Here is a 26710-nt window from a genome sequence, read left to right as displayed (position 1 = left end):
AAATGAACCGGTGGGCACTGTAGACCCGGCGGGCGCTTCCCCTCGCAGCTTTCCGTTCCGCCCGCGGAGGTGGAGCGGTAGGCGCGGGAGTGTCCGTTGAGGCGCTGCCTCGGCGCTCCGCGGGCCCGTCTGCGCAGGCAGTTGGTTAGACAGCTCAGACGGGCCTCGGGCCGGAGGGGTCCTGGCGTGACCTCCGCGGCGAGGCGTGCGCCGGGCGGGAGCCGGTGCGGCGGGGCCTGGCGGGGCGGCGGGAGCAGCGCGGCGGATTTATGTGCTGGGAGCGGGGCCGGGCCGGGCGGCTGGAGCGGCGGCGGCGGCGAGTGGGGCCGGCTGGAGCAACATGGTGAGCGGGGCAGTGCGGGGGGGGGTGTGTGGTGGTGTTCGGGCGGCGTGGGGCTGTGGGGTGAGGCCGCCCGTGCTGAGGCCGGGAGCGGGGGGCTCGCAGCGCGCCGATGGTGCCCGGTGGCTAGAGGCTGAGGTGCGGCAGTCCCTGGCCTGGCATGGCTGCAGGGACAGCTGTTGGGTTTAGGGCCATCTGGAGCAGGGGGGGGGAGACCCTTGATCTTTCTTATTAGTTCTCATTAAGAAATTACCGCACGTTTGCTTCCTCACTGCGGCTTCACACCGGCGCGTTTTTACTTCCTGGTGGTCATGTCCCTTTTTGTTGCTCTTCCACCGAGAAGCAGAGCGAGCCACTATATACTCCGTATGAGGTTTAAGATACGTTTTTTATAAATATACTGAACTGTCCGTTCGTATCTCCTGTAAGTAGGTAATTTAATTAACTGTGGTCTTAAATGTATCTAGAACCTTTTGCCAAACACTGTAGTTTTCATTGCTACTAGCTCATTTTCAATGCTCTGGGTTACATCACGGCTGTAGTATATGTGTGGTAGCACGTGAATACATTGGGTTTATGAAAAACTCCTACCCCAAATTACTTTTCTTGACAGATGATTTAGCACAGACACAACTTACTGCACTCGGCTTAACGCACAGCAAATGAACTTATAATACAGGTAGCAGCGGAAGAGCAAAGTTTAGTGCAATTGCTGCTAAAGCTTGTTGGCTAATATGTAGCTTAAATAGTAGAGGCTGAGTATTTCATGAATGGGCCTCCTTCACTATGAAGATATGCTGAATTTTGTATTTTGGTCTTAGTTACCATTTAAAACATCAGAGTTGATGGGTGCTACTTTTAACATATTTATTTTACAGATATAAGATAATGAGCACCACAGAGATACATGAGTGCAAGTATAAAAGCTTACTTTGTATGTGCCATTTAGACATATATTTCTTTTCCATATGGATATAAATGTCAATGTGTCATTTGAACTATGGTGACATAGTGTTTGTTCAAAGGATGGAAGTCTTAGAGAATATGCTTTAGAGTTACGCTTTGAGTAAAATCTCACTTTTAACTAATACTTAAATATTTAATCACCTGATTCTACTATTTTTTGATTATGTATGTTTCGAAATCTGAAAGGAACTGTGTAGTTTTTTCCCTTGTTAGGTCTTCTCCATTTTTTAAAAAAAATTTTATTTTTGTATACCTTAATCAAAAGGTCTTGAGCGGTTTCTGTCATTGTTGGAGTGCATGCGTGCTGTTGTGTAGCTCTGTATGTGAAGCTACTTCTGGAAAGTTGCGAGTAAATACAGCTTTTCCTCTCAGTGTAGGTTCTTATTTAAATAAATTTAAGTGCTTGCTTCTGTTGCCTGATAGCATTGAACAGTCAGGTCCTGTTTTCTTTGCTAGTTGCTGGCAGCGTGGACAAATAATCTTTGTGCAAGATTCCATGACGTAAGCAAAGTGAAAAGATGATAGTCTACTTTTATGCTGTTTGGGTGCTGTGTTCTCCAGTTCCAAAGCAACAGGAGAATTAAATGTTCGTTAGTTTCTTTTGCATCAAGAGACTTATAAATCAAGTCAGCAAAACAATTTGCTGGTAATGCTCTGCCAAGCTGGGACTGCCAAGACTCATCTGTGTACTTGCAGTGACAGTTATGTTCACAACTTTAAACTCAGCACAAATGTCTTAATACCACGTGCAGTCATGGTGTTTTAGACTGTTCAGCAGAGGCATTAAAGACTTTTCACTTTTTATGCTTGGAATGATTCCTGTAATGGCAAAGCCTGCTATTTAAGAAGCAAATGTGCTTGGAGAGTGAGGGCTTCCATAGTTTCCATTTGTGTTAATTGGGGAAGTATGGGTAAACTAGATTTTAAATATCTTTGACTAGTAACAGTAGACTATAACCTTGTTTCTTCCCTTGTAGTAGATCAGTTCTCTGAACCAGTTGTAACTTAGTATACGTTGAGTATGTATTGGTGTTCTGCACAGCAGACATTCTATATTGGCTTTTTCAGTAATAATGATAATTCTGCAGGTTGATAAATGCCCTTCTTCTGGTCATAAGATCTTTCTGGCAGTAACTTGATTTGCCTAGTCATCACTAGTTCCATATTCTTTGTGCTTAGAGAGCATCAGTGGAAAAAGAAGCAAGGCTGTCAGGTAAAATGGAGTTGGCTGTCTGGAATGGTTTTAAACAGAACACCTTATTTTAAAGGGAGTCGTGCTGCTGGTGACTGCCTCCATCCAGCACTTTATGGGTGTCCTTTGAATGTGCGGAGAGACACTGGTCAAATGAGAAGTGACCTGTGGGTGGGAAAGACCTGTGAAGGTGAGCAGTTTGGTGGTAGTCCTGAATTCCTTGTGTGGTGTTCATGCATCTTTTGTTCATCTCTGCTGTGTTGTAAACATTGGTAGGCGTAGGAAAATACAAATTCAGGGAAAACCTGGCCATGAAAAACAAAACAAAAAAATCTGAATTTTGAAGAGGTTTCTTGGCATAGATTTCTTTCACAGAAATAGCTGTATGAGTGTCTGATTTTTACAAATCATAAGGTTTGAACTGCCTCAGATTGTTGACTACGATATCATTCTGACTATACGTATTTTATGAAAGTACTCTTTTTTCACAGGAAGCATTCATTTTAAGACTTTGCACAGTGAGCTTACTTTTCTTTGGCCATCCCATATAATGTTTTCCACTGTAAAGCAAACAATTTTGAATTGCATTTATGTTTCAGGAGAGCACCGTCTTGCTTTTGCAAACTGCAGCTTGAGCATGGACATACATATATTGAGAAAATTTTGCATATGGACAATTCTCATCTAATAGTAAGAGCAATAATGTGTCACCGATTAAATGGCATTTCAAATAGGTTGTAACGATTTAGCTTCTAGGCTTTGCAAATACCATCGCACTTTTGGAATTGCAGAAGATAAGAGTATTTGTTACATTCTCCTACAGATCTTGCTGGTTGCTACTAATACGAAAGTTTTTCCATTTCTCACTTGAAAATCCACGACCTTGTTAGTATGTTTGTATGCTAGCATTGAAAGAGATTGATGTGTCCTGAATTGACACCTATAGAATACTCCAGTGCACTTGTGTAGAAATCTTTTTAAAAGAGTTACGAGTTCAGAAAGTAAGTAGCTGGCATTGCATTTCTGAAGGTGAAGTTGTAAATTGGATTCTACTAGCTGCTTTTTCAGGCATGCAGCTGTATTGCTACTGCAATCCTGGCACATGAAGCAGTTGGCTTCAGCTCAAGGCCCTCGTCTTGCAGTGGAGGAGATGATTATTGTTAGAGAACAAGTAGTTTTAAAGTCCTGTGTAAAGCTAGGTGTTTGAATTATTTGTAATATCTAGGTATGTGGTGAGGGAAAAACCTGACCTGTTACTACAGGGTGTGAGAGAATAACCTTGGGCAAGGTCAAAATGAGGAGACTGGAGCGGTGTCTTGGCATAAAACTATTAACCTTGTTTATCTTTGCTCAGTGTGTTCTGTAAATCAATTCATGATGAAAAGCAAAATGTCCTTTAGGCAGAAGTACTTTTAAAAATGTGTTTGTTTTTTTCCAGTTACTGTTCTGATATATGTCGGCGTATTATAAGTAACACTTAAGTGGTAGATAAGAGTATTGTAACTTTATCTTAATTACTTATTCTTACTTTTTGTTCTCCAAATTATCAGCAACAGTGTCTCCAGTGTAAGTAAAAAAGACATGGACTGTGCAACCAAAGTCTAGGTTATACTTTATTCAACATTATACTGTTGCCTTTTGGATGCCTTTTGGACCTGTCATCTCTCTTTCATGATTTTAAGAAAGCTGGCAATCCTCCCTTCAATGTAGCTGCTAACACTTCTCTTGTAGACCACTTAAACATTCTCTGCTATGTTTTATTAAAAGATTTCTTGTAAAAGATGTGCTGTATTATGCAAGGAAAAATAAGAACGCCATTCTTACTGAAGGACCTGGAACTGAGCGCAGTGCTTAAGACTTTTAAGACGTCTCTCACTGAAGACCTTGCTCTGTCACAGAAATACAGCCAGACTGCAGTCTAACTGACAGTGTAGTCCCTATGTGGTTGTACTATTTCAGTCTCATCTTTGACCACGAGGTTGCTTGCCAACCTCTCTTTTGCAGAGAAACTGACTTAACTGTTTTGCGTAGTCATCTTTTCTTTGGGCAGAGTGCTTCTTGGCATTATACGGTTTGATAGAAATGTCTCTGACCAACGAGACAGTGGCTTCTCTCTCCAGTATCTTGATGTTGGATTTCAGATTCCAGGCTGCGAAGCTGAAGTGTAATAGGGTCATGGATATATGTGGAATCAGAGAGTGCTGAAGGTCTTGTGAGATGGATTCAAATACTGTCATTTTCTAACAACTGTTCTATAACTGCAGATACTGTATTTGATCTGTGCAGCAGTTCCTCATCTTGAAGAGGCTAGTAGTGCTTCTGTTACTTTTGAGTTGAGCCTGTCTGTGATTGTGTGCTCAATTACTTTTAGTACAGATCGCATGGGTTGTTGGATTCCAGGTTTTGTTCCCCAGAGGCCCCCAAAGCCCCCGTGTAATTGTGGACTTTGCCCTTGAGCATCTTGTTTCTCAAACACTTATACACTATTAAGCTGGGATAGACTTTAGAATTTAGCCAGAAATCCACAACTTAAAAATCTATGTCCACTAAATTTGCATATGGCAAGTAGAGAATACAAGATACTGCTGGGAACCAACACCTGATCTTCATTCATATACCTGAAATGAGTGATTTTGAATTTAAATTGGCATTAGGGCTAATGGGAAGACTTAAAAGTATGTGGGAGACTTCATCTAGACAGAGCCTGAATTGGAATGAACCCTATATTTAGTGGTTTTATGTCTGTGTTTTGGGGGGGGGGGGGAAGTTGTGTTCAGTGTTGTGAGATAGTTTAGAATGTAGATTTTTCCAGAGTGCATTAGTCAACGTATAAGTAGTGTATAACCATGTACAGGCAGAAGAGTAGATCTGACAAAATGTTGAGCTTTGCACACAGCATGTTATTTTGAGTGGGCATATCACTGTATTCCTCTGCCATGTGTTCTTGGCTGATTGCAAGAAGATTAATGCAGTGGAATTTTTTAATTTAATGTGACAGTTTTACTTTGTTAACATATTGCTTGTGGTTGATTACTAACCTCCAGGAGTCAAGAGAAAAATGCCCTGATAAGTGAGTGGGTATATCCATTTTTTAGTTGCTTGAAGTGTAGGAAAATACCAGAAGGATGTTTCCACCACAAAATCAGATTTTAAATTAAGATTAGAGATACCATTGTTGCTTTTAAAAATATTTTTTAATGGCTTAAAATTTGCTAGATTGCTTTCAGTTGTAAGCCGAAATAATTTTGTAGGCGTGTCTGGTTTTAAGAAATACAGCAGTAACCTTTATGGGAATGACTACAGTTTCTGCTGAAAGGGAACAGGGAGGATGCAGAGAGACCTTCAGTGGCTGAAGATAAAATGACCCTAATGGCTTCAGTTTCAACTTGCAGCCTTCACTTGAGTAAGGAGGGGGATTTCTGTAGGTGCACTTTTAAATAGTGTGTTGAATTTCAAGTATTTTACCTCAGCTAGTGGACCTGCTACCCTGTATAAAAAATAACTGCCTTGATTTGTATAATTTTCCTTCCTGTTATCTTGAGTTGAAAAGGCATTCTCTTTCCCTTACAAAGAGAAAGTTCTAGCAGTAATTGAAGAGTCACTGGCGCCTGATTAGGCAGTCCTCCTAATAAAAAAATTATTCTAGAGAAAGAGTAATGTAACTTTGCGATAGTTAATTCTGAGGATCGTGGCTTAGTAGGCAGGCCAGATGGAGGGACAGTGGTTTCTCTCTCACACTGAGTGGAAGTGGTTAGGCTTATTGCAAGGTGGTCAGAATAAACATTTGATTTTAAAATGCATGGTTTGTTTTGTAAACAAATTGAAGATTATATGCTTCCTGAGCAATTTAGTAATTTAAATATATAAAATATATTATGCAGGCAGCTTGTTTTAATAACACTTCATTTTAAGTACACTTTCCCTTAGCTAGGAAATTGCTTTGAGTAATCTTAAATACAGGACTCCAAGATGTGAAGAATCCCTAATAAAGGTAGAGTGTTTAAAATAATACATATAGCTTCAATCCTGATCTTGGTCCCTGGTCTTGGTGACATGGAGCATAAGCAAAAGTGAGGTGTTACTCTTTGAGGTACCTCAAACAATTGATGGCACCAATATAAAGGAGCAGTAGAAATTTCAAGGAGGGTGGAGGCAAAGAGAGGCTTGAGTGCTAGAGAAACAATGCTATCTGGAAAAAAAAACAAAACAACAAAGGTGTTATTTCAGATAATGAAGTAACAAGTACTTTTAAGTGACATTCAACACGTTGTTATGAGATGTTTGGTAACATTGAAAGTGTTTACAAATACTGGAAGATAATATATGCTATTTTATTATCCCTCAAGCACGTTTTATCAAGGATGATACTGAACATAGAATCATAGAATGGTTTGGGTTGGAAGGGACCTTAAAGATCATCTAGCTCCGACCCTGCTGCCATGGGCAGGAACACCTTCCACATCACCTGTAACATTTCATCTGCTGTATTGACAGAATTTTTGATTTAAATGGAAAAAAAAAAAGTGTCAAAGGAAGAAAAGAGAAGAACTTTCCTTAGTACAATATTTAAGACCAAAGGAGATGATGTTGGTGAGGAGAGGGAAGGTTGACAAAGAGTGGTGGATGCTGTAGGTTAATAGCTGGTTGCATTGCAGGTGTTGACAGCAGGGACTTGCTTTGTATGACCATAGGACCCCCTCTGAAGTTCAAGGACTGCTAGGAAGGGACAGCATTCACCTGACCAAGTGGGGAAAAAGCATCTTTGCCAACACGTTGACCAAGCTGGTATGGAGAGCTTTAGACTAGGACTGAGAGGAGGGAGGTGATGACTCATGATTCGAGAGGAGAAAGTGGTGGACTGGGTTGTTAAGCAAAGGATGCAGGGTGATGTGGAGAGGAGTCTTGAAAACAGCAAAACAGAGCAGAATGAGGCCCACACAAAGCTGTACAAAGATTATGAGGCCAGCATTGGTGGGGAGAAGGTCTTAGGCCTCTTGTGGGAAAGCGGCACACTTGGCTGCATCTCTGACCTGCCTGTACACTAATGCATGCAGCATGGGGAGAAAATGGGAAAGTAGGAGCCTGTATGAAGTTGCAGAGCTATGATTTCATATGGATAACAAAAGATGTGATGAGATAGCTCATACAATTGTGTTGCATTAGAGGGTAATTTGGCATAAAATAAACCCACTTGCATTCCAGCTTATCCTCAAATGTCAGAGGGGCTGGGAGCAGCTAGGTTTAGACTGAGTGATATCCAGTTTGTCAGTATTAGTCTGGTCATGTTCAACTTCCTGAGCTATCGTGATTATGGATGCACTCACAGTGCACTGCACTTTCAGCTTAGTCATGCTCCATGGACTCACACGGCCAGACTTAGAGATTCTGTCAGTGCCCAGTGAGAAACTTTTATGTGTAGCTTGACAAATACTGCAGTTTATTGAAGCAGCAGAAATACAGGTTCTGATGGATAACTGGTGATATACTGTCTGCAAAAACATGTGCAAATATTGGTATTATAAATAATCAGTGCACAAAATTAAAAAGGGACTCTATATGTAGAGATTTCTAAGTTTTCCTAGCAAGTACTCGGAATAGTCCGGATCTCATCCAAAGGTGTCCCTATGAGTGGGGAAAGAGAGGTTCAGCCCGCCAACTGATCGCAGGAGTCAGAGGCAGTATCTCCCCTGACTTGTTCACAATGATACCTTCCTCCAACATTCCCCCTTTCTCAGGCCATTTTTATACAATTTTTAATCTTCAAGGTGGAGTTTGAGTGACTGTAGTCATACATACCTTTTTTTATGGTTGGTGTAAGATTCTCTTACTTCCCTTTTAAAGGTATAGGCTAACAAAAATTCAGAGTGCAAGTTCAGTGAGGGGTTGGCCACACTTTGGAGGCGGGTAGCCTTTGGGATGGAGAGTGTTTTTGTATTTTAATGAGAATATGATGAACAAACTTGGCATGAAGGACATCATTTTGTCAGAATGTGACAGACTGTTGGCCCAGGGTGGCAAATATGCAGTTTATCAGTACCATAAAGTTCCTATCTCCGGCAATTCGCAGAGCCTGCCCACAGAGTCTTCACTCTGCTCCTCCCTCCATGCTATTTTGCAGGCAACGTTGTCCAGGGAACCACTGTGGAATAGATGCCTTGCTTACCAGTTGTGCTTCACCCTGGAAGCTTCTTCGATGTTGTACGTTTCCTTAATGCGTGAACAGTGCTGTGGCTTTAACATAGGTTTGATTTCTAAGGCACCTCCAGTAATTATTCCACAGACTGGAGTGGTGCCATGGGTGGATGGGTTGGTGCAGGCCCTTTGGAAGGACTGGCTTGGGGTAGTGAGGAGAGGGGGACTTGCTCCTAAGTGAGATAGCAATGGGAATGCTTGGATGTTTGCCATGGGATCAATAATGAACCATCTGAGAGTTTATGGGTAAGGACTAGAGGACAGAGCAACATGGGTGATGTTGTAGAAGTCTGTTATAGATCGCGTTAATAATGAAGAGGTAAAAGATAAGGCCTTCTTCAGCCAATGGGAAAGATTCTTCAGTTTCTAGGTCCTGGTCTTATAGGGTATATTAGCTACCTTAGAATCTTTGAAGAGACAACACAGTAGGGCACAAGCAATCCAGGAGATTTTTTGTGTGCTTTGATGGCAGTTTCCTAACACAGATGACTGAGCAGCTGATGACGTGCTCTGCTGGACCTTCAGACTTGCACACAAGGAAGAACTGGTCGGTCATGTGAAGGATGTGCAGGTTTTGCTGCAGTGGCAGTTGGTTAGTAGACCTCAGGATTCTGAGAGAAGGAAACAAGGCAAGTAGTAGGTTTATAATCTTCAGGAGAGCAGACTGATCAGGCTCAACTTGAAGAGTATTATAGAGAGGAGTCTGGGAAAGCTGCTAGACTTTCAAGGACTCCAAGCTCAAGAACAGTCCATCCTGATGTGCATGGATGAACTCAGAGCTCATGACAAAGCTGAGACATAGAAAAGAAGTATGCAAGAGGTGGAAGCAGGGTCAGGTCACCCAGGAGGAATGTGGAAAACTGTCTGAGCATGCATGTGTGGGGTTAGGAAAGCCAAAGCCCACCTGGAATTGAGTTTGATGCGAGACCTGAATGGCAACAAGAACACCTACAAATATATCAACAGCAAATGCATTATGATGGTTAACACAGGCCTGCTGCTAACTGGGGCAGGAGACCTGGTGGCAAAGGACCAAGATACTAATGTTGTCTTTGCCTTGGTCTTCACTGTTACAGTTTGTCTCCAGAAATCCCAGGCTCCTGAGACTGGTAGGAGAATCTGGAGCAATGAAGGCTTACCCTCCATGTAAGACTATCATGTTAGAGAACATTTAAATAGATCGTAGATAGGCAAGTCTGTGGTTCCTGAGGAGATGCAGCCACCAGTGCTGACAGAGTGGCCAGTGTTGTTGCAAGGTCACTCTTGTTGGCCACCATTGCTCTATCTTTGAAAGATCATGACAATTAGGGGAGGTTGCTGAGGACTTCAGAAGTCAAATGTTACTTCTGTCTTCAAGAAGTGAGAATATGAGAACTAAAGGCTGGTCAGCCTCCCCTTGATCCCTGAGGAGGTAATAAAGAAATAACCCTGGAAACTAAATTCAAACATATTAAAGACAAGATGGACTTGGGAGTAGTCAGCTTGGATTTATGAAGGGGAAATCATGCTTGTCCAACTTGGTATCATTTCATCGTAGAATGCTTAGCTTGGGCAAGGGGAAGAGTGGATAATGTTTATTTTTCACTTTAGCAAGGCTTTCAGCACTGTTTGCAGTAACATCCTTGTAGACAAACTGATGAAGTACAGGCAAGATAAGTGATCAACCAGGTGGACTGAAAACTGGCTGAGGTGCTGAGCTCCAAGTGTTGTGATTAGTGGCACAAAGTCCAGCTGGAGGCCAGTCCGTAGTGATGTGCCCCAGGAATTGATGCTGCTGCCATTGTTATTTAGCATCTTCATTAATGACCTGGAAGATGGAAGAGAGTGCACCCTCAGCAAGTTTGAAGATGGTACAAAACTTGGAGTGGCTGCTACGTCAGGTAGTTGTGTTGCCATTCAGAGGGACCTCTACAGGCTGGAGAAACAGGTCAACAGGAATCTCATGCAGCTCAGCAAAGGGAAACACCAATATTCTTGAGAAGGAATAAGTCCAGGCAGCAGAACATGCTGGGGGCTGTCCACCTGGAAAATGGTTTGGCAGAAAAGGACATCGTGGTCCTGGAGATCATTAAGTTGACCATAAGCCCTTGTGGCAAAGGTGGCTGCCTTGTGCTGAGAATCACCAGCAGGTTGACAAAGGTGCTCACCTCAGCACTAGTGAGAGACTGGAGTGCAGTGTCTGGTTGTGGGTTCCCCAGTACGAGAGACATGGGCTTACTGGAGAGTGTCCAGCACAGGGCCACAAAAGATGTTAAGAGGCTGTACCATCTGTCATACAAGGAGAGGTTGAGAGAGCTGGGACTGTTGAGCCTGGAGAAGGTTCAGGAGGCATCTTATTCATGTGTATAAATACCTGATGGGGAGGAATAAAGAAGGTGGAGCAAGACTCTTCTCAGTGGTGCCTACTGAAAGAAGAAGAGGCAGTGGGTGCAACACAGAATATTCCATTTAAATATAAGAAAGAAAAAAACTGCTTAAGGTGAGGATGGTCAGACACTGGCACAGGTTGTCCAGGAAGGTTGTGGAGTCTCCGTCCTTGGAGACATTCAAAACCTGACTGAATGCATGTCTCTGAGCAACCAGCTGTAGTTGACCATCTTAGCAGCAGAGGTGTTGGAGGCTCTCAAAATAAACAGGACATAATTAAAATAAAGTTTATTCTAGGTACAATCAACTGACACTCCAGCAATTAATAAATGACAGATCCAAATGTCTGTGAGAGGAAAAACTATTACTGCATAATCAGTTCAAGGAACTCCTAGACTTTAATGACAATCCAAACCACTCAATCACTCACCTGAAAAGTGAGGGCTCTCAGCCGCAATGCGTTTCCTTGGGCAATGTCCTGAGCCAAGGGGAGAGTCCTCGACTGCAGCTGTGTGTGCTGCTCCAGAGGGAACTGGCTCAAAATGGCTCCCCCAGGGGACTCCATTTATACCTGAGATGAATCTGATCTGTGGTCAGCATCAGCCCTTCTTAGCTGAGGGCCCCAATTACTGTAAAACCCTGAGAACAAGGATGCAAAAGAAAGAATCAGCAGGTGCTGTGTCCCAATGGCCAGGAAGCCCTGTCTCTGTCAGGGTGGGTGCACCTGCCACAGGAGGTGGGACTAAGTTTATCTCCAGAGGTCCCTTCCAACTTCATCTGTTTCACCATTGTGTAAGAATTGCTCTTTTCTTTCCAAGGTTACCTTTGCATTGAGAGAAACTTGGGGTAAAAATAGCGTGTTGTTAGTTTTCCTCCAAGAGAACAGGTATACTAGGTGAGAGGGATGTGTTTAAACAGTGGTGGTACTGTATGCTGGGCTGCTAGTGAGGTGTTCTCGAGGGGTGAATCTTACTTCTTCCTTTGGGCAATACTGGAGAAAATGTTTCTCAAGTGTATGAGCTAATCTGTGTTTTATTTGCCAATGGTTAATTGCATACTGCTTCTATATGTAGAAATACTTTTGCCACCTGACCTTTTATAGCATGTTGCTTTAGTGCAAATCTGGTGAACTGAAATTCTCAACGTGTACAACTATAGAGGGAAATATTTTATCATTTAAATATTGTTAGTAACCACCATTATTCAAAACTTGGTAGACAACAGTGAAAGTGAATATGAACTTTTACACGACACCATTTAAATCTGGCGGTTTGTAGAAAAAGTGCCTGTACTCCTTTCCATGAGGAAGTATTCTGAAAAACAGTTTAGAAGAGTGGAGATAGCTTAGTTGGTTGATTCTTAAGAGTCTTTTCTGTTCACGTGTTTGTAAATTTCTTGCATATTTGTGTCTGATACTATTTTACTATTGCTTGTGATGTTTTAAGCGTGAAATTCTTGCATGTAAGTGGAGGAAATATGGTGCACATGCTTCATGCTGTTTTTTAACATGGTGTGTTAGCTGATAGAATTTCATGTGCAGGATCAAAGTAATACGATGCAACATTTCACTCATTGTTATTTAGCTTTAGAAGTTTAAAGTTGCTTTATTTAGAAACAACATCTGATAGTTGGAATTAAAGCTTGCTGAGTGACTGGAAATGAGATTGCTGCTGGTTCTGCTGAAGTGCCAACTCCTGATCAAGGGTTGGAGGTTGAAGTGAAGCTGTGCTGATTTCTGCCTGCCCTCCCCTCCATTCCCCACCTGTGCTTGCAGTTTGGCGAGGAGCATGTGCTCTGAACTAATCAAAGGATGTAATTTTATGATATGTTGTAAATTATTGTTAATTCCAGGGGTCTTGTTAAATCATGTCAGAACTGAAGAGACCACAAAAGCCAAGATTGTAATCAGTGATGTAATTTTAAAGCATGATGCCTTGTGAAATGCCATGTCCACAATGCGGTCTTACAGTCCATAAAACAGGAGGCATACGTTACTGAGCTCATGACCTGGCAACGCCTTTTCCCTTCGATGAATTATGTAACTGGTTATAGCAAGTTCCAGGGGATTTCTTGAAAACTGATATAGTATTTTTTTCCCCCCCTCTAGTTTAAAAATAACCAAAAAGTGTTATATCTACAATACAGGGTGTTTCTTTTTTTTTTTTTTTTTTTTTTTTTTTAAAAAAAATAAGTACTTCAGCACTTTTCTAAAACACATATTGACTTGTTATTAACTTATTCCTTTACAGGGTGTGATAGGTGTACAGTTGGTGGTTACCATGGTAATGGCTAGTGTCATACAGAAGATCATACCTCACTACTCTCTTGCTCGTTGGCTTCTCTGTAGTGGCAGGTAAGATAAGAAACAGTTGCTACAGGGTGTGTGAATATGGTAATGCAATTATGCATTAGAGTAGTAACAGTAAAACATTCTAATTTAGGTTGTTTTCTTGAAAAATAATTACTCTGCTGTTCTTAAATGTATTACCATAGCATTGTGACACCTGATTTACAGGCTCAAGGTATAGACAGTGTTGCTGTAAAAGAACATTTGTTTGTTGCTGCTAATTGTATCAGTCATAAAGTTTGCTCTGATTTTATTAAAGGCACAAGGTACATGCAGTTTAACTTTTTAATATTAAAGTAAGAAAAGACATTGAAGAATGGAAGGACTTTTTTCTCTGCGTTGCCTCAGTTTTCTTGATACTCCACCTGCTGATTAGCCTTGCGTACAGAGTGCTTAGATGTTTATTAAAATTCTATTTTTTTAATACTTCATAGGACAGGATTAGTATAAATTTCAGTACACTACTTCCTCATAACAATAGATCAAGCAGGCATAATGAGTTGCAAGGGGAACATTCCCTGTGTGTCTGTATCTATAATAACAACAAAAACCAGCAGCTGCTTTGAATACAAATCAGTGTCTTAAATATTAAAAGAATCATAGACACTATGTTTTTTTGTTTCAGAAAAAACCCACTTTGTATGATTAGAAGGTAGTGTGCTGTCTTTCGTAATTGTTAAAAATTTGAGAAAACCAAATCTACTCACTGATTTCTGAAGGAGTAGCCTTGAATAACAATGCACTCCATAGGATTCTTAACCAGTCTTATATAATTTTCCATTGCCATTTTTCCTCAGCATCTCAGAATTACCAAATTTTTTCTTTTTAATTTTCCCTATTTCATCACCTGAAGAGCTGCTAATGGAAAATGGCTAAATGTTGTTTAGATGCATGTTAAGTATAATGGAAAACAGTAATTGTCAGGTGAATAATATGAACAGGAATCATACTCTCAATTGTTGTGTGAAGTTTCACTGTTGACCACATCTGCAGGGTAATGATCACCCTTTTTGTGCTCTAAAAAGAGTATTACATTAACGAATATGAAATTGCATAGTTTATTTTTAAGGTATGTTACTAACGTAGTGTTTTTTATCAGCAATTACTCAAGTGACATTTTTTTACTTTTTAGATCCTCTTTAAAATATTTATTTAAATTTTTGTTTCAAAATTTAAATATTTAGTTGCTGTTTTTAAAGAATTGCTTGATACTATGCCCATGTTCTTCATTCTTGTGAAGTTTTCCCTTTCTGTATCCTTGTTCTAAACCATGCCTTGTGCCAGTGATAGGGAGAGGTTTGCTGTTCAAATATTTTTCATAATCCTTTTCTTCTTTTATCTTTGCATACCTGCAGATCGATAAATACATAAAGCAGGATTTCTCCACTTGTGCTTATAGAATTTTGCTCTCATTGAAGTCAATCGGAGTCTTATTGCCTTTCATGTCAGTAGTCTTGACAATCTCATTGTTGCTTTTCAGTGGTCTATTTATCTGGTAACTATTTTAGTGCATTGTAATTTCAGTCATTGTGAATAACCTCCCGAATACAAGAATTATGTAAAGAGCCAGAAATATTTCTGCATTCCAGAAATAAAAACAAGTCAGAAGCTTCACTGCAACAAGAATCTGAATTTAAATGGCCAGAAGAAAAACAGTTCTCTTCTTAGTTCAGCTGATAAACTATCTTCTATGTTAACCCATTTTCTTTAGTGCTGTCTTTTTTTGCCTTCAGCATTTTCTTTGACAGACCTCTGTGGGTGGGGTGGTGGAGGGTTTTATAGACATGTAAGGCACAGGCAGACACACTCCTAAGTAGTCCAGCTTTTCTAAGAAGTTACTGCCAGTTCCTCCTTTCATTTGTCAGTATACTTCAACTAGTCTGGTTCCTGGAGCTGGTTATTGGCTTAAGTGTCTTTCTTCCAAAGGGTTGGGAGGCTTTTCTAAGCAAGGTAGTCTGAAATGTCTGCAGATAGCCCTTGCCAAATGGGAGGGAGGATAAACATATTACCAGACAAGCCAGAAACTCTTTTTAAGTGACCAGTTGGTTTCAGTATGCCTGTATGTGTACATTCAAAGTTGATGAACAGGAAACACAGACACTTCAAAATTGAGAAGAACTGTTAGAATAGGTTGACGTAATTATTCATTTACAGAATGAACAGCTCTCATTTAGTACTGAAAAACTATTTACTTAAAGTAATAAAGAAATAAAAGCTTTTCCAGTCAAGGCTATTTTCAGAACTTGGACAGAATTTGAGTAGTTGTATTTACTGAAGTGCATTTGCAGCCTAAATATCTGCATAGGCTTTTTCATTTTTAACTAATAAAACATTCTCTACCAAAATGTTAGTTGTAAGTTGCTCAACTACATTCTGTTTTCAGGCCACTTCAGGAGGACAGGAGAAAACAAATGTTTTGTTGTGCATTCATTAATGACCTTCATTCAGATTAACTGGGGCATATCTGTGCTGCTTTTGCTATTCAGGCTAACTTGGGTATGTCAGAGCTACAGAGGAATCAATTGTGGGATCTCAGTTTTAAACATACATAAGCTAAAGCAGATACAAACTACTCTTTTTTTTTTTTTTTTTTTTTTTTTAGCTCTACCTTAATGAAAATGTTTGTTCAGTCTCTTGGTTTGTAGATGTTAAATGCAAGGTGTGTAGGGTTTATTAACTAGAAAATCCCAAAACTCTTGTATCCTGTTAGTTGTAATTAGGAATCACTTGCAGCATAATTCTGTAGTATAATTAAGAACAAATTGTGATTTAAGTGCTTGATTTGTGTTAGTATGTTACACAGTGCAAGGATTTTGTCTGTTATGCTGTATTAGGTACTATTTCTGCACAGGAGAGATTTTGAAAAGTTTGCTTTCCAACACTGGTAATTTTTGTCATTACAGAACTTGTGATACTTTTAGCATGCGAAGTTCAGATCTGGCAGGTAGTGAATGACAAAGCAGAAGACTATTCATCTGCTTTCCCCCACTTTCTCTAGGTCATGTGAAAGATAGGAAGAAGTTAGTATCTCCAGTGTAGGCTGTCTTCTTGGGTGAAGAAGTAGTTGCTCTGGCTTCTGTGTGATTCTTAGTCTTAACAAAGGCTCTTTTGCAGCAGAGTTTGCAAACAGCAAATTTTTCAGCTGGGACCACACATGATAAAAGTAAGTGAGTGAAATAGCTTGCACTTCTGCTGAAGCCTCAGAAAAAAATCCCCAGAAATTCAGACTCTCTTCTCCCCACCAGAACTCCTTGTACATGCAAAGTCTATAGTATGGGCAGTTTTCAATTTTTGAACTGTCAGTGAAATTTGCAGCGTGCAATGGTGTGGATTGTGCTGATGCGTTATTAGCTGGTACTGAACTTATTTTCTCTTGAAGAAATCCCAGCATCAGCTGATTATTTAGCCCAGCAGTACCTACTGACACAGGCTTGTGGAACCCCTTATTAACCAGATTGTATTCTTTGTAATATTGCTGGCTTGAACTCGTATCCATTATGCCAGCTTTTAAGTTATTTTAAGATGATGTCTATGATCCCTGCACCTGCCTGTTCAGTGCTTCATTATACCAACAATTAAACTGCTGAAATTGGGAGCTTTTCCTGAAACATGTTGTATTTTTGTCACACCGTTTTTCTTCATTTTCACTTCCCTGTCCTCAGCCAAGTTTAGTGTAGCATTAAGGACAGTATCAGGACAGAGGGGCCATGTCTCCTGTTTAAGATCTACCGGGCAGGCATGTGCTCAGTGATGCATACATTTCATTATAATTGTACCTTTTCTTTATCTTAGTCTTGGTCCAGTGTCTCTTGCAGCATGTGTGCAGACATGAAGTGTCTGTGCCATCGCAAAGAAGGTAGATGATGTATAATACTGCTTCCTGTGGCAGCTCCTATTTAGGACTGTTTCCGCTTTTAGCGTGAGTCCTGTAGCAGTGGACCTCCTTCAGTAGACAGTGTTCCTTAAAGAATGACAACATTTTTTATATTTACATGAAAGTCCATATTCTGCAAATATAAAGATGGGTGGACTAAGTCTAGTCTACTTGGGACAGGAAGCCTTTCCAAAATGGAGCTGGGAATCAGTTGTCCAAGTGGCTTGAGGTTGTTTGTATTCCATGTTTAATTTTCCAAATTTGCCTTGCTCTCTTTTTGAAATTGGATTTGATAATCTCTCATTTGCCAGTGTGGATTTGAATGGTCCTACCTGATGAGAATTTCTTAAGGTTAGAAGTACTGGTCGTGAATTCTATGATCATCTCTATTACCCTGTGATAACCTGTGTCACCTATTATTGGCTGCCTCCTCCAGAAAAGTACTTCCACATAAATTTCCCAAATCTGTTCCTGTTAATACTTGGGCTCTTTTGTCTCAGTATTTCAGAATGGAGACAGAGTGATGTCCTAGCTGCATCTGGACAGAACTCTCCCCTGTTGAGTGTGGAAAGGGCCTTGTTTCAGCCACTGAGGTTCTTGACACACTTACAGATTAAGGTAGAGAGTAAGGTAAAATGTACCATTTTAGAGACTTAACTGTCTCTGCTTTTCCTCTACAGAATTTCCTTGCCACTACTTGTCTTCTAAATAAACGAGCAATGGCTGGCGCATTGGCTTGTGAAAGTGGAAAAACTTGCAGCTCAGCTACATGCAAATAAGTGACTTTTTAATAGCGCTTTTTCTAGTAGGAGTTGAAGATACACTTACAAGGTGTTTAGGAAAGGAGTGTTGATGTTATGATCCGCTCTGCCTAAGAAAAAAGACTGGTAATGGTTATTTGATAATAGCTGTTCCAGATTCTGTAAAATTACTGTTTTTTGGGGAGGCATAATTATACTTTATAAAATCATTGAGAATACTGTTCTGCTGGGTAATTATAATTATTCTAGTGAACTGTGGTATATGAATTATGGCATAATTATTCTAGTGAACTTCTTTCAATATCAGTACAACCTTGTTTGCTGTATTTGACAACTTGAAAATTTGGTATTTTGAGAAGTGAAGGGCTTTCACTTGAATGACAAAGTAGCAAAACTTTCTGATTATGAGTAAGCATCTTTTATGCTGATGAGAACTGAAGTTTAGCTGTGGTTATTCAGTTCAGGCAGGGTTGGTACTTGCACACTAGGGTATTTTGGTTAGGCATTGCAAATGACCATTATATAAATATACATGTAGCTTTGTGTTGATATATAGTGTTATTTAAAAAAAAAACCACTCTAAATTGCTAATACTGATATTGTTTTACTTGAGATTTTATTTTTCTTTAGTTTACGGTGGTATCAGCATCCTACTGAAGAAGAACTACGGATTCTTGCAGGGAAACAAAGAGGGAAGAGCAAAAAAGATAGGTAAATACTTGTTTTAAGCTTTTTCTTTTATTTTACCACTTTTTTTTTTTTCCCAAGCATGATCCATGTAATAACTTTGCCAACCAAATTTTGTCTTTGAGTTGAAAACTGTTAGTTGCATATGACTACCCTCATTACATTAATTGTCACATGTCTGTACTGAACTGTGTTCTTTCAGCTTAACAAAGAGTTGAACGTGCCCAAATTGTGCAGAACTGGATGATTTCCAGTTCACAAAATTGGTCTGTGAAATTGCTAATTTGGTGGCAAAGATACTTTTTTTTTAGTGAATATTTGGATGAAAACTGAGGAAAGCAAATCTTCCGTAGGATTGAAGCTCTTCATCTTGAAGGAATAGAAGAAAGATTTGAGTATATTAGTTCAACATAGGATTAGTATGAGCCACCACTCTTATACATCTGTGAAAAAGGTAAATGTGCTTCTAGGATGTATTAGGTGAGGTATTTCTAGTAGAAGAGATAGGGAAATATTAATCCTCTTGGACAAGGCACCAGTGCAGAACTTTATCTGGATTACTGTGTACAGTACTGATCACTCATGTTCAAGAAAAATTAACTTGTACATGAACAGGTGAACAGAGGGCTGCTAGGATCATCCAGGAAACAGAAAGTCTGTCTTACAGGGAGGCCAGAATTGCTTGGCTTGTTTAACCTAGCAAAAAGATGACTGAGAGGGATGGGATAGCGCTCTGTCAGCTTAAGCTGGAAACAGATTTCTGTCATTCAGGCATGAAGTTCTGGAAGCCTTACCAGAAGTACAACTTTGACAAGAACAGAGACATCTTGAGGTGGTGGAGCTGGCTATGTTTAAAGCAAACCGACCCACCCCTCTGGCTTTCCTTTTGGTGACACGGGAGGTTTCCTTTAGTCCTTTTTCTTTTATTCCACTATGAACTCTTATAATTCTTAATACCTGTGTTAATCCACAAACTGCACATATAATTTGTTCATTGTAATGTGATTTGTCCATCTTTCTGTTTCCTAGTTCTTGAGCTACATGGTTAGCAAGCAACCTTATTGCCATGCTGTTCCTTTAGTATTAACTTTAATTTTACATGTTTGCTGCAATATTCTTTGAAAATTAGAAACTCATTTTACCTAACGGTTTTCTCTAATAACTTGAGGCAAAATAATCGTGAATAGCATTATTATATAGAACTGTTCATTTAACCAGTGCTATTTATTCATATGTGAAATAAATTACGTAACTATGTGCACCTATAGGAGCCTTAAAGAGAAAACCACAATCCCATTACCATATAATAATTGTACATTGCACTTCCTGCCTTTCCTTAGCCAAAACACGTGTGTTCTCACCTTCACCAGAGCAATTTCATGCTCTCAGCTGAGCGGAGGCATGGAGTGTTAACATGTACTGACATATAAGCTTAAATTTTGTAATATTTGGAAAATTTACTGTGAAACTTAGTAGGAACCTGTATCATAAGTCACCTATATATGTGTTGTCTTTTTTCAGTTACTAAACTTCTGCGGTTAATGTTTCAAATGTGATGCTGTGTTTTCATGTCTGTGCAGTCAAGTTTTACTGGTGTGATTTAGTTATTATATGATTGATATAATTATCTTACTATATTAACCAAGAGAATACAGTTTTAATAGTTTAGGTAGTTGCTTATACTAGGGTAAGTGTTAATCACAGTTGGATATGAAACTTCAGGGAAACCAAGACAGTAGAGTGGGGGCTTAAATGATGCTTTCTTTGCTTTGCTGTTGTAACAACAGAATGAGTAATAACTTTTTAGTAAGTATACCTCTGTGTCCTCTAAAGCAGTGGATGTTGTTGGAGGAGAACTGTAGTTTAAAGTAGGAATTTTTTTTTTGTTTTTTTGTTCCTGTTGAGCTGGTTTGGATGTACTGTTTTAGGTTGCCAAAAATGGAATGCGGTGCTCCTCTGAGCCAAGGAGATGAAACAGATGTAGGAGAAATAAGAATGTGTCTAATCGATTTTCCCTATGTCTTTTTGAGATAAAGGATTTGTTTTGTCTATCTTTGCAGAATTTAGTTGCTGCTTCTTACTTAACTTTTCCAATTTGAACTAATTAAAAGAGAAATGACAAAAGGAGATCCAAGGAACTTGCTTGAAAATTAGCCTTAGAAACAGCTGTAGTGTGAACTTGTAGTCCATTTTATTCAATGCATATTATGTTTTAATATGTTGTGCTGTAGGTTATAATAGTACATGAATATTAGGCAGATTTTCTATTTCAGAATTGTGTGATATTAAATTGTTAGGCTAATGAAAAGGTCCATAGCCACTGTGAATTACTTTGAATTAAAGTTGTCTGTTCCGAGGTATGTTCTGATTGTGTCTCTGATTATGGGTCCCCTGGGATAATTAGAGTGTAGGAACACCAAATTTTGTTTATCTGAAATGGCTTCAGTTATGAAAATTCTCATCTCACTCAAGATGAATGGTCCTCCTGGGTGCATGCAGTATGAAAACATCAGAGTACAGCTCGGGTCAGGGAAGCACGTGCAAGCTGCAGATAGTGGCTGGGCAGTGTTTGGGACTCCTTGTTTAGACTTGAGCACCTGAAGTTTTGGAGTAATGCTTTAGATTCCTATCCTCAGTTTTCAGTTTGTCCATTAAAATTCTTGTACTAAGAATTAATGTCGCCTGAAAAAAAAATAATTAATGTTTTCTGCTTGTATTCTCATTTCACACATTAGCTGAGAGGACATCGTTCCTCAAAAATAAGTTCACAATTGATGATTGAATTTTTTTTTTAATGCTTATGTCCCAATAACTTGTCTTTCTATGGAAAATCTACCTCTCCTTTTCTAATTTCAGAGGTGCTATTCTGAAAGGTGGCAAGAGTTTACTGTTTCCTTCCCCATTTAGGAGTTTTAGGTTTGATTTTGACTGTTTAAACTTAACAAACATTTTTCTGGTCTGCTTCAATGACTTTTTTTTAATAGTGATGAAGATTGTTTTATTCTAGTTAGCAATGGTAATCTCAACCCAATTTCATGTAACTTGACTTTGTTCAGGTTCTTTTAACAGCATTCTGTTTTCTTTGATTGGAAGTCGGGTAGTGTGCATTACTTTTAGGAAAGTGAAGATCATGATTTTGGTATGGTTTCAGAGCTCCAGATGAAAATGCTCCTTTTGCTCTAAATATGTCATATTTTATCGTCTTTACGTGTATCTCTGCTGTGAAAAATGACACCTTAAAGATGTGTTATTCTAACCAACAATTTGGAAATCATAGTCTAACTTCATATTATACATAAAAGACATGCTTTTGTTTATATTGTATTTCAAAGATGATTCGGTAGAACTGGAAAAGCTAGAGGAAAGGCTTCCATGCAAGGAGAAGCATAAGGTTTACTAGTCTGGGAACTGGTTAAGGGAGGATTTTGCAGCAGGTATGTATCTGGTGTATACAGAGGGTGGATAGGGACTAGTAAACTTACTAGTGTGTTATACAGGGAGGCACTAAATGATAGAGCAGATTTAAGGACTTCTCAGTTTGGAGCACACCCTGTGGAACTTCATACTATAGCACACTCTGCAGCTCAACAGATTTCATCCTGGTTCAGAAAAGGGATTAGGCAAATTCATGTAAGTTTTGAAGAATGATGTTTGCGGGAGATGCAATCCCTGGCTGAGTTTATCCCTAAATTGCTCTATGCTGGAAGCCAGGAAGGGTTTAGCAGTGTGAGGATCAACCTTTGGTTGCCTTATTCCTTCCATTTGTGTAAGCCAGTAGCCACCTGTATGATAGGAGCAAATGAATCTGTTTATGAAGCCTCTGCGCATCGCCAACATGCTCTGCAGCAAGGACTAAAGCCTGGAACACAGCCCTGAAGCCTGGTGCTGTATTATGATGTACTTGGCCTTGTGTGCCTCCCCAAAGGCAGCATGGTGGATTATTTTCAAGATGTACTGGATCTCTAGGATTGCTAGTAATACTGTGGTAATTTTTTTTTTTTTTTCTTGCTTCTTTATCAGTAAATTAACACTGCTGAGTCTGTCTGTCTTACTTATTTTCAATCCAAAGACTTCAATGTTCCTGTCTTTCAGCATCCTGGTCTAGACTTCAGCTAAAAAGCCTCAGCTTAGCTTTGATTTTTCTCCAGGGTATCTGTATGGCAGGGTGGATACATTCTACTCTGTAGCTGTACTGGTATCACTAGAAGACCCCGTAGCTCCCTAAACAGAGAAAATTGGTGGGCTGAAGTAAGTGCTGGCCACTGGATCTTGCCCTAATACATGCTCAGGATGCAGTATACAGGAGGCATTTAAATGTGTACCACAGTAGTATGTCAGAGCCTTGCAAGATAAATCTAGGAATCAGTAACATACCTGGTTGTTTCTCGAGATTTGAACTTGAATTAATGCTTTTAACTAGATAGATAAAAATGTGTGCGTTTGGAAAAAAAGTGGTCTGCACTTTTCTTAAATTTGAATTGCCATTATGTATTGAAAAAGTTTATTTTGTCATATCTGTGGGTGTATTATTTATTTTTACAGAAAATATAATGGTCATATTGAAAACAAACCCCTAACCATTCCAAAAGACATCGACCTTCACCTGGAAACAAAATCTGTGACTGAAAGAGACACTATCGGTAAGAATAAGTGGATGCAGACAATAATATATTATTTCAAATATATTCTGATTCTTTCTGTCAAGTGTTTATTTGTGATGAGTGCTGGAGTGTTTTTCATAGACAGTGAATAAATAGAAGTGCAACTGATAACAAAGTTAAACAAGAAGGCAAGAATTAGGGCTAAGTCTCCTTTGTTGTTCCATGGGTGACATCTTAATAGCAGTGTTATGGAAAAGGATGAGTAGGTGAAATCCAGCATAAAGACATCCATATCAATATGAGACAATACCAAAAGGGTCACATCGTAGTCTGTTTGAAATAGACTTCATAGCTTTGTACAAGAAAATGACAATTGCCAGATGTCGAAACACATACTTTCTGCTCGTCTGAAATAAGAAATGTGCCACAGCATTGAAACTAGACCTTTCAACCACACGTGTGAAACATTGAGGTAAAATGCTTAGAAACGGAAAATGACAGTACTGAAATAAGCAGCATTAACTGTTTTGGAAGTTGCAATTTTTTTTAAATGGTAGTTTTTGATTCCTTAATCATAACCAGTCATTCTGTTACAGAAAACTTATATATGGGTATGTATGCATGTGATATGTACTTTATTCCAATGTACATTTTTATATCCGTATGCATAAGTATAGAAAGAAAGGAATTATAGTCCTATGCAGGAGATTTCTCAGTTTAACTTATTGGAGACAGTGTAGAAAATACCTTTAACAGCAATGCAGAGTTTTTTGAAGCTAGCACATAAATAAACCATTCACAAGTTTCAATTGGTGTTATTTGCCTGAAATTACACATTTAACTGTGTCTGCAAGTATTTATAGGTACTGATACAGTGTAGGGTTTAACTGTCTTTAAAAAGTGATGTATTCAAACTTCTGCTGAATTGAACCAGATAGTTATTTCAAAATAAGTACAGGACTTGGAAATACCTGAGTTTGTCCAATTTCATGTGTTTGACATCAGGTAGGTAGCTTATAATCAACAGACAAATGCTCAGTAATGTTTTGTGACTTTTTAACTTTGTAGATGTAGGGAAGGTGTTTGTGAGGGACAGGCCACACTTTGTTGTCTCAAATTGTTCTTTGCGGTCCCCAGCACCTATGGGAGCTCTCCATTCATAAATCATCCAGCCTGCATGCAACACAGTGTGATCCCCAGAATTTTTACAGTGGAATTTACACACAGATTTATTGCCGTACAGGAGGTACTAACAAAACCTGGAAGAACAAACCATCAGTATCTTAGAGGTCTTTTTTTTTTTTAAGAAAAAGTGATATATTTAGTATTTTAAATGACTGCTGATGAGCTTTTAATCTTAAGCAGAGTCAGAAAAACTTAGCCTGGAATTGCTGCTAGACTCAACTGGAAAACCGTTTTCTGTTGTGATGTTGAGATCTAAATTAAGTATGCTTTTTGAATTTAGGATGTTAATGAATAAAAGCTGAGATGATAGAATAGTAAAATCTTGTAGCCTTATAAATTTTAGTAATTAAGTATCGAATAACAGAAGTGAAGGGTGAAGTTGTTGTTGAATGGGGAAAAAAAAATGCGGCTTTTTTGCTGCTGTTGCTCTTTGCTTGGATGATCTGTGTCTACCTAGGCATCAAGTAATGGAAAACATCTTAAAATTGTCACTGCATTCTATATATGTCAGTAACTGCCTGAAAATATCACACCTTTAACATCTGCAAACTTGTGTTTTTCAGCATTGCATTATTTTCCGGAATATCAGTGGTTGGTGGATTTCACTGTTGCAGCTACAGTTGTGTATGTGGTGACAGAAGCCTACTACAGTGTTGTGAAGCCCTCACAAGAAATGAATATCAGTATAGTGTGGTGTCTGCTTGTCTTGGCTTTTGCAGTGTATCCTTTTCTGTTTTGTTAAATCGATATATCTGTTCTAAATAGCTTCCATCATTCTGCAATTCATATAAAGCTCTGTATTATTGATTGGTAAGATACACAAATACTTAGCAATTGGAGAAAGGACTCTGTAAGCTAGTGTCATTGTTGGGTAATGTATATGCTGTACATACTGTTATCAGGAGCTTGTTAACGTTAATACCAAATGTATGGAAGAAATACATGTGTGTGAACATACAGTTAGTGCTCATCTGTAGTATGTAGTGGTTCTAAACCACTTTGTTTGGCCCAGTTTGGCAATCAGAAGTAGATTTTTGTATGGAAGATTGTCACAGTTTGAGCTCAGAGGGTGACTGGGCACCATGCAGCTGCTCACTCAGACCTTTCCCCCATAGTGCTGGGAAGAAGGAAATAAAGAAAAAACCTTGGGAGTAGAGGTAAGGACAGAGAGGGATGACTCATATCTTATGGTCACAGGCAAAAGACAGACTCATTAGGGGAAGAAAAAGAACATAAATTCAGACACTAACAATGACAACACTCAACAGAGTGGGACAGTGAGAAGTATTTGCACAACTAAAAAACACCTTCCCCCCACCCCTCCCTTCTTCCCAGGCTCAGCTTTGCCCCTGATCTCTCTACCTCCTGCCCCTGCCAAGTGCTGCAGGGCAGGGGCAGGGGGTTATGGTCAGTCCTGCTGCTTCTTCCTCCTCGAGGAGGGGGAGGACTCCTCACATTCTGCCCCGCTCCAGCGTGGTTCCCCTCTCTCAGCAGACAGTTCTCCATGACCCTTCTCCGAGCTGAGTCCTTCCCCCAGGCTGCAGCTCTCCCCGAGCTGCTCTGGCGTGGGTCCCCCCCACATGTTGCAGCTCTTCGGCACAGAACTACAACAGCGGGGGCTGCTTCTCCCCTCAGAGTCCCGGCCTCCTTCGAGTGCAGCCGCCTGCTCCGCTGTGGGCTCCTCCAGGGGCTGCAGGGCGGCATCTGCCCCACCGGTGCCCTCCATGGGGGCAGGGGGGGCCCTGCCCTCTCACCACGGGGTACAGGGGCTCTCTGCTCCAGCACAGCTCCCTCTGCTCCTTTTCCTTCCACTGGCCTCCGTGTTTTTGTACGTGTCCTTCTTGTAAGCTATCCTCACAAGTCCCCTTCGTAACCCCAACTCTTCCAGTTCCACTTCTTAAATTGCAGAGGCGCAGCCACCATCACTAATGGGCTCAGCCTTGGCCAGAGGTGGCTCTGATTTGGAGCCGGGGGAGCTTCAGGAAGCTTCTCACAGGGGACACCGCCCATCACACATCATGCCCAACACCCATCACATATACAGACCCAAAACATTCCACCCCTTGCCTCTGTGAATCATGTATTTAAGAACTGTCATTAAAATCCACATTACCCCTCATCTTCTCCATGTGCCCTTTATAAAAGGGGAGTCTCCATCTTGTTTGTAGCCACACTTTAAGCACTGGAACATGGTGACA

General features: G+C 39.9%; 1 protein-coding gene across 2 annotated transcripts in view; it reads left to right on the top strand.

Annotated features, from left to right (window-relative positions):
- Positions 1 to 216: 216 nt before the first annotated feature.
- TMEM161B (transmembrane protein 161B) overlaps positions 217 to 26710 on the top strand; it is a 48383-nt gene continuing 21889 nt past the window's right edge. For both annotated transcript variants that reach the window (XM_074931204.1, XM_074931203.1), the window contains exons 1-5: positions 217 to 343; positions 13307 to 13410; positions 18670 to 18750; positions 23269 to 23366; positions 25076 to 25232. In XM_074931204.1, coding sequence (XP_074787305.1) covers positions 341 to 343; positions 13307 to 13410; positions 18670 to 18750; positions 23269 to 23366; positions 25076 to 25232 — 443 coding nt within the window. In that variant the 5' untranslated portion in view covers positions 217 to 340. The remainder of the gene's footprint in view (positions 344 to 13306; positions 13411 to 18669; positions 18751 to 23268; positions 23367 to 25075; positions 25233 to 26710) is intronic.

Source organism: Athene noctua, chromosome Z, assembly GCF_965140245.1.
Source record: "Athene noctua chromosome Z, bAthNoc1.hap1.1, whole genome shotgun sequence".
In the NCBI taxonomy this organism is placed as follows: domain Eukaryota; kingdom Metazoa; phylum Chordata; class Aves; order Strigiformes; family Strigidae; genus Athene; species Athene noctua.
The sequence above is the reverse complement of the archived record's forward strand: the minus strand, read 5'-3'. Positions and strand labels throughout refer to the sequence as shown.